Source organism: Perna viridis, chromosome 4, assembly GCF_037379345.1.
Source record: "Perna viridis isolate PV_CMFRI_1.1 ecotype Kerala chromosome 4, ASM3737934v1, whole genome shotgun sequence".
Lineage (NCBI taxonomy): Eukaryota > Metazoa > Mollusca > Bivalvia > Mytilida > Mytilidae > Perna > Perna viridis.
The window spans coordinates 14633890-14642504 of NC_142448.1; the positions used below are offsets into that span (position 1 = coordinate 14633890).

The following is an 8615-nucleotide window of genomic DNA, read 5'->3' on the forward strand; positions in this document are numbered from 1 at the left end:
ATAGAATCTAATTTTACACCTTACGAATTGGAAGAAAATGGCTGCCTCCTGTTCTCCCAACATTGAGTCAATTTTACACGAAATTTCTTGTCAGTTTTTTGAAATGGTTCCTGTCCGACGTATTAAGTGGCGAGTAAGTAATTCAATATATTTCTTCATTGTATATTTATCAAAGTTTACATAAGACCATGTGACAATCACTCACTTGCCAAGCACTAATTAAGTAGCCGCTACAGTCAGTATGTGTATGACACGAATGTCCCACTTTACATGTTGAGGTACTCTCTAACAGTTAGAGTGGGGAAACGCTCTTGGACCCACATGGGGTCTGGGAGTAGGCCAGAGCGTCAACACAGCAGCCCAGCAACTAGTACTAGTAGGACATTCTCGGAGTTTTTCGCCTTCGGTATGGTATCCCGAATCCTGGGCTCCGCTACCTTCTACTACCTACCAACATTACTAACAGAATCCCTGTAAGGGGCGGTCGTGCGAGATCCGTAAGAATAGTCAAGACCGTAAAAACCCCCAATCATAATCATGTATGTCCATTTTTCAAGTTTTCATCAAATTCAATCCACCATTTTTTTCGACTTACATGTCTATATAACTCTACAAAATCAGAATAATATGTGGCATATCCTCAAATAAATCTGAAGGTTAGAATAAGACAAAACACAAAATAATTGATAATATACAAGTTGTTTCGGCCATACTACCACCTTGGCCATAGTCACTTCGGTCATAGTTATCTCGACCCCAGTATATTTCGTCTACACATTTTGAAATATTTTCCTCAGCTTTAAATGTTACTCCAATTTGTAATATGGAGTAGGCATTGCCTAAATGAGCAAGCACCAAGATCTTTAGCATACATGTACTGTCTGTGCGAGATTCGTCAAAATAATAGAAACATTACAAAAAGGGTTGGGGGTTTAACAGCAAGCAAAATAAATATTTTTATTTGGAAATCCGTCGTGTTACATAATGGGGAAATTTTTTTTCAATGAATGAGCAAGGAGCTAATTTTTAAGTGCTTGGAATGTGTGACAATGAAATAAATGTTTTAGTTTTAGTTGGTTGAAGAGCTCATGTTTTGGCTTTTAATGGTTCAGTTTTGGGTAAGGACAAGTAAATTTATATTCCAATTTGGAGATTTTAACCAGTGCAAATAAGAATTCAGTAGACCCTTTTGTGGTTAATTGATGAGCATGCTCAGTATACACTTCTGTGAGGTAGAACAAAAGAATTTTTCTCGCGAAAGTGTATACTGAGCATGCTCTATGCATGCTCCAGTGATCAAATTTAAGCACAAAAGGGTCTATTTGCACTAGAGGGATTCTGGATCCTACTGGCTTAAAGTTTGAAAATATCAAAGATAGGATAAAAAGTATTTTATGTGCATAGGACAAACAGAAGTAAAGATAAGAAAATACAAGCTGGTAGCCCAGACTATATTTTTGTTCAATATTTTGTATATATTCAATTTAATTTTACCGAAAAGATTGGTAGCCCAGCTCAAATTCTGGTAGCCATGAGCTACTGGGTGTCTGCTAATTTTTATCCCTGGAGAAAATACCTGGTAAATTAAAATACTTTTTTTTTCATTATTTAATTTCTTTTTTTATTATTTTATAAGTTAGACAGTCAAATGAAAGATTTTTGTACATTTCATTATCTAAATGAATGGTTTCAAACCAATTATTTCTTGTCGTGGTAAGTTTTCTGTGACAGGTGTAATTGGATTAACCTTTGGACTTAATCTTATGAACATACATGTAGATGAAAAGTGTTGCTCACATATTTAACTTAAATCACAACTAATGTAAAATTTGAGATGGATGAACACAAATATTTTTTCTATGAAAATTATCGGAGTATGAAAGTCACCTGCCACAGAAATATGACAGAGAAAAGTTTGTTCTTTTTTGGAACAAAGTAAAATTCTATGTTCGTGATATCAAAGTTGTTTGGAGACAGAAAAAGGGAAAAAATAGCTGAAGGAGGAAAATTCGAACACTTGGCTGTAAATGACTTTAGGAAAACAACACTTGAAGAATAGGGGTATCATCATATATTTTAGTTTATATCTCAAAAAGCATAGCAGACAGAAGAAATCTGAGACATGAAAGGCTCTTTGCTCATAGAGATCTATCTTAGCTGAAAATTTCAGATCAATTGAAGCCAATCAAGGTATGAATGTTCCTAGGGGTCTCCTGCATAGAACTAATATGGGGATTTTTGATCCATCGAAAAACAAGACTGCTGTTACTAAAAATAGAACATGGGAGTCAGACAGTAGTTTTTTGCGTATAACTCCAAAACTGTTAGGTTTAGCTAAATTTTTGGTAAAAGTATTCAGCATGATGAGATCTATCTGTGGTCAAATTTTCGTTTTAACCTGTTATGCCATATTGGAGTTATTGCCCTTTTTCAATGTTTTTTGCTGTTTTTAATGTTATTTCTTTCAAAAATCTTCTCCTCTGACACTACTTGACCAATGGGAACCAAACTTGGTACAAATGTTCCTTGGGGTATCGTGCATAGAACTGATAAGGGAGTTTTTGATCTGTTGGAAAACATTGCCACCGTTACTAAAAATAGAACATGGGGGTCAGACAGTAGTCTTTTGTATATATCTTCGGAACTGTAGTCAAAATTGTTGGACGACTTCTTGTTAAATTTATTGTCCTTGGAAGCAAAATTCGACAAAGTGAGCAATTCAGACTCCTGGGAGCCTCTTGTTTAATGATCGTTTTTGCACTTTTAGCATGTTATTCAGTTTACACGAGTGGAATGCTGATTAATATGTAAATGTTCAGTATCATGAAAAATGTCATCTGTGCAAATTTGGTCAAAGGTCTTTGATCATTACGTTTTGCATGTATTCAACTTTTTAAAGCTATTAAACCAAGTGAGCAGTTCAGGCTCTTGAGAGCCTCTTGTTATCCTTATGAGCAGCTTCAGCTATATCCTTTTTTAGCTTTAACAAATTCTGGAAATTTAAATTTAGATATCAGTTTTCCTTGGATGGTGGGAATAATTAATGCTTAACCTGTGAATGCGATATACATGTGTAAACAAGTGCACATTAAATTGGAAACAATCGTTCCATGTAAATTGTATACTCTGTTCCCACTATTTTCATTATTTGGTGTGCTCAAGCAAGGGACCAAGTGTAAACTATGCTAACAATTATACCAGGAGCCTTATAATTAAAAAAAAAAATTATTAATTCAAATCATTATTTGTGGAGGTAAAATTATTCTAAGCCGTTTTTTTTTTATTCAGACAGATTTTGTATCCAGTGCACAGATAGGACAAGAAGAACAAAAAGCTGTACTAAAGGCCACAGTGTTAAATCCACTCTGTAAGAAGTATCCACCATCAGTTGGTTATCAAAAGGCTTTTATGAAGAATCTATTACACAAGGTAAAATCTTTTAAGTATTATGGTAAGACTGACTAGTAAAAGTATTGATGGATAAAAAGATCTTTTGTGTCTTCCTGTATCTTTGTAAAAATGTGTGATTCATTCTTTGGGAAAATAAACTTTTATTAGTCAATATTTTCAACTCACACTGCTATATGTCAGACCATATTTCTTTTTTTAAGAGATTTAAATCTAGGTAAATATATATTTCAGTTAGAAGACAGTGATGTTGAAATGTGTGATGAAATCTATGAAGTGTATACTGACCTGTTACAACAAAGTGAAGAAGAAGATGATGCACTGTGCTACAAAACCTATTATCTTGTAAGTAGTGCTGGTCAGGTATACTAATGTGATGGTGTATCATTCCATGTTTGTACTTTCAGATCTTGACTGGTTGCAGTCACTACATGTTTACTTTTAATGTAGAAGAAAAGGGGAAATGGGAATGTGTAAAAAAGACTAATAATCTGATGCAGCAAAATGGTCCCCAGATTACATTCTGAATATATGATGTACAAAAATTCAAAATCATACAAGATTAACAAAGGCCCATGACTTGGAACATGTGCAAACAATGACCCCCCTTATCCCTAACCTCTATCTAATACAGGAATCAAAATACACAGAAACAAAATCCCACTGTCACTGTCTCAGTTGGCCACACTAAAAACAAAAACAAAACAAAAAAACTGGCAAAAAAACTGTATGGGTAATTTTAATATTTGTGATATTTTTAAAGCCAAATGGGGATACAGTAAGCCTACAAGAATCAACTCATTTAATATCACAAGGAACAACTGGATTATGTACCTGGCAGGTAAGATTTTCTCATTAGTTTGTCAATTTTTTATGATTGATAACAAAGGTGTGTCAATAGATGAAATACTGTTTAGACAATAATGCTCACCTTTAAATATATTTCCTGATGAAATTCAAATTTAAAAGCTGAGAGTGGATTTCCATAACTTTGATGATATTCTTATCATATTCAGATATTTAATATATAGTTTTATCCAACAAAAATTAGTCATTTTGTTCAATCCATAATTTTGCTTAGTCCATTCACTAGTACATGTTTACACTTGATCCATTAAAACTTCCAGATCATATCATAGTCACAACTCAGAAATCTGGAACATCAGTATAGTCATAAAGTTCAAGACATGTAGGTTCATTTTTTACATTACTTTGTGTATATATTCTTAAACCGCTCTGATGGTTGCTACCTTTTAGGCTGCTCTTCACCTGGCTGAATGGGCATCAGACAACAACAAATATTTTGAAAATAGGTATGTAATGTAGCTCAGTTTTATTAAGTTTCTAAGCTGATAAAAAAATTACTTATTTAAAGTGACTACCAAATTTTATGGATTTCCTACAGTCCTTACCAAAAAATTACCCTCCTACGAAAAACTCACCCATTATTGTTTTGAAGACTAAATCTGTTTAGTCTCCCTAAAGTTATCACAACCTGTAGCAGATAGCTCATAACACACAAAATACAATAATTATATTGCTGCAAATGGGGAAAAGATGTTTTTACACTTTTTGCTGTTGATGGTCTTAAATATGTTCTTAAAATGTATTAGACAATTTTAAAATGACTAATATATTTTTCATTTACCAAAGAATCCTAACTTTCTTTTTTTAAACAGCAAAAATGTCTGCACTTGTTTGATTATTAACAATTTGTTCACTGGCAAACTAATCCTTCAACCCTTTGCACACATGTTTCTTCCTACTTGGCATTTATTTCATAACATTGAAAAAGAAAATAGAAAAAATTTGAAACATTGTGTATAATTATCTGCAATTATTTATATCAGTGAAACAAAAGGAAGACCTTAAACTATAATAGCTAATTTAAAACAATAATTTTGACTATTTTTCATAGAATTTGTATAATTTGTACACATGTGTCCTTCCTGCAGTCTTCCAGCAATGAACATATACGTCCTTTCAGAGGCTATAGAGTTAAACTGAATATTTACAGGTTGATTGAATGTTTTTTCAGGACTGTATTGGAATTAGGAAGTGGTTTAGGGTTCACAGGCATTTCTGTCTGTAAGCAGTGCAATATCAAATCAATGACTTTTTCTGACTGTCACCAACAGGTACTATATCTGCTCATGGTCAACATTGAAAACAACTTCTCAAAAAGTACAGGAAACTGTGCAATTAAAGCAGTGCTTCCCGAAAATCAGTCTGTGATCTCTAAAAGACGTAAAATGATCAGGAGTATCCGTCGGCAGTTGAGTGTTAAGCAGGATATGGGGATGGAACAATCAGACATAATGGAATTAAGCTGTACATCTGCAACCTCTTCAGAAGATATCGAGGAGGATTTTACAGAGGATATGAATTTTGATTGTTTTACACCAAATGAAGACTTCTGGGAAGAAGGAGATTATGCTGAAACATATAAACTGAGCTGTGATAAAAAAATTAATCTGTTACAGTTTGATTGGATCAAAAGTAGTTATGACATTTTAGATAGTTTGGCTCCTGACATTATTTTAGCTGCAGGTACATATTTTAACACGTCACAACAAAAAGATTACCTTAATTCAAAATTTTTTTGTAAATGAATTGATTCTTATTGAAGCAAGATATTGTATTTAGTAAATGTATATTTCCTGCAAGTATGAAAGCTACCCTTTAACTACTTCTCACTTTTGTTAATTGATTGTATTTTTACATGCAGTAAATAGAATTTAAATATTTGGCAAAACTAATTTTAACTTTTTAATTCAGTTTCTAAAATGGAACAAAACTTGTTTCTTAACTGCATTGATCAAGAATAGAACACCTGTAGTATTTTCATTAATATATTGCATTCTTTTCTGTGTTTTTAGATGTAGTTTTTGACAAAGAAATAATTCCATCACTTGTCAAAGTTTTAAAACAAGCCCTTAAGCCAAAGAAGTCTAGCAAGCCTGAAGCATACATTGCATCAACTATCAGGAATGAAGATACTAGAGATTTCTTCCTTATAAATTTAGGTAAGCATGTACTGTAAATATGTGTAAAAAAAACAATTATCTTGAGGCAAACAAAATGGAAAAATAAAAAGCCACCACACAGATTGAGTCAGTCACTTTCATTTATTGTGACATGCTCTGTACTTAATAGCTGTTAATTGTGAAGAACACCTTGTAGCAGTAGTAAGTGTTACAGTAGTTTCCAGAATTTTAACTACTGGTATATCAGGATTCCATAGTAAATAAGAATGCATGGTCAGAATGTAGGTTGTATATGATTCTTTAGTTATGAAAAAGTAAAAAAAGACAGCTCCCAGTTCAATAACTTTATATATTTTGTAAAGTGAATTGATATATTTCTGCATCTAGTCACAAAACAAAATGCCTTGCTTGTATTTGAACTACTGAACAAGAAGTTATTTTTAATAGTTTTAAATGTTCTAATTATGATATCTCACTATTTTATTTAGCCAATGAAGGATTAGCATATGAGATAGTTGACCCACCAATAACCAGGGTGTTCCACTATGATGATATTATTCCTATTGAGATATTAAGGGTACATTATTCAGGGACATAAAACTCTACAGATCAATAAGATTTCCTACAAGATCTCATTCTAGATGCTTTGTTTCTGTTAGCTAGGATCACCTTCCACTATGAAATCACCAGTATCACTGTACTGTGTTGGTTGTGTTCAAAGATTATTGTGATTATATTGTTATTGTTGTTTATTGCACATGATTGAAATAGCAAAGGTTGCAATGAAGTATTGTGACTAAAATTGGAGTTGTGAGTTTTGATTTAAAATTAGTTCTAGAATATTACAATAAATTGGGGGAGTATATACATAGCAATACATTTGTTTAAATGAATATCCTCCTCTCATAAAAAAAAAAAAAAATAGATAAATAACATACCTGCCAACTTGCACGATTTAATTGTGTTTTCAAGAATTTTGACCATTTGTCCCGCATTTTTCAGGTCCCAAAATCCGATTTTGTAAAAAACAACCTTTAAACTACGAATTAAAACCCCCTAAATTCATGTTTCAATCTCATTTCTTTGATTAGAAGAGCCATAAATCTGACAAAAGGTGTTAATTGCTGTCTAAACAGGTAAGGGTACGTTTTATGACAGGTAAATAATCTCCGATGAACAATCTGCTGCAGGCATAGGTCTCACTAACCACTTCCGGGTCAAATGGCCACGCCCCTATGTAGTACCAAAAACACACTGAACCTAGACATATGCATTATAAGTGCATTATTTGTGTGTATTATGATTAAAAGTAGTCAAAATGAAGCTGAGAATGTGTACTTTAAACTCATATATGTAATTAACTACAAAAGTGTATGAATATTGTTTACCTGTGTGAGTAATTTGCCTCCGTGTGTCAGTTAGCAGAACAGGTAAAAATGTGGATTTTCAGTATTATTTATTCAAGTAAATTTTGTGAAGAATTTCTACTATCATCGTACCATTAGCATAATGATTTTGGAAGCCTTATTTTCCAAGCTTCGCAACGGTATTCAACTTTAAGGTGTCATTTGTCCTGGGAATTCACAGTGAGACTTTGAAAATTACTTTTTTAACATGTAAAGTAATAGAAACGTTAGAAGTGGTTAGTGAGACCATAAATTAAATTATGGCATATTTCAGAGAAATGCATAATTTGGGGAAAATTGCCTTTCCTGGTCATTATTTCCATTTTCCCATAAAATCAGTGTAGTGATATTGGTAATCTGGCTATATTTTAAGAGATGCATTGTGCAAGGTATTTTAAAAAACAACATAGCAACAAGATTTTTATCAGTAACAGTGACTCATAACTTGATGTCATCCATGAAATACACAACGTCACTGCTTGGGATATTCAAAGTACTCAAATAGTCACACAGCACAGACTTAGAATCACACAGTAATAAAATAGGTATGACATAAATTGTTGAAATCTGTTCTTTTTTCATAATGATAAATGATATTTGCTATTACAACTTCTCGAATTATCATAGGTATCACTTTGGTGTGACAAGTTAGTTAAAATTGTAATTTTTTAGGAATTTAGGGAAAATATCATTGAGGGGCATGATATAAAAATTACCATTTCTTTGTAGTCCTATGTCTGATTTTGATATTTTTGTCTTATGAGACTCACAATACCACAAGCTTTCATAAAATGTAAAAAAAGAAAAACAAAAA

The 8615-nt window shown here is 32.6% G+C and overlaps 1 protein-coding gene across 1 annotated transcript; it reads left to right on the forward strand.

The window, feature by feature from the left end:
* Positions 1–21: 21 nt before the first annotated feature.
* LOC148618998 (protein-lysine N-methyltransferase EEF2KMT-like) lies at positions 22–8615 on the forward strand. Its single transcript, XM_088578470.1, has 8 exons — positions 22–133; positions 3289–3429; positions 3643–3753; positions 4172–4249; positions 4666–4721; positions 5447–5958; positions 6288–6434; positions 6884–8615. The coding sequence occupies exons 1-8, from the start codon at positions 38–40 to the stop codon at positions 6991–6993; spliced, it is 1251 nt and encodes a 416-aa protein (XP_088434596.1). The 5' UTR covers positions 22–37; the 3' UTR covers positions 6994–8615.

Excerpts from the sequence above, each read along its gene's own strand:
- LOC148618998 (XM_088578470.1), top strand. The coding sequence starts at position 38 with ATGGCTGCCTCCTGTTCTCCCAACATTGAGTCAATTTTACACGAAATT. Across the intron at positions 3,754-4,171 it reads GCTACAAAACCTATTATCTT|CCAAATGGGGATACAGTAAG; the intron begins GTAAGTAGTGCT and ends ATATTTTTAAAG. Across the intron at positions 5,959-6,287 it reads TGACATTATTTTAGCTGCAG|ATGTAGTTTTTGACAAAGAA; the intron begins GTACATATTTTA and ends CTGTGTTTTTAG.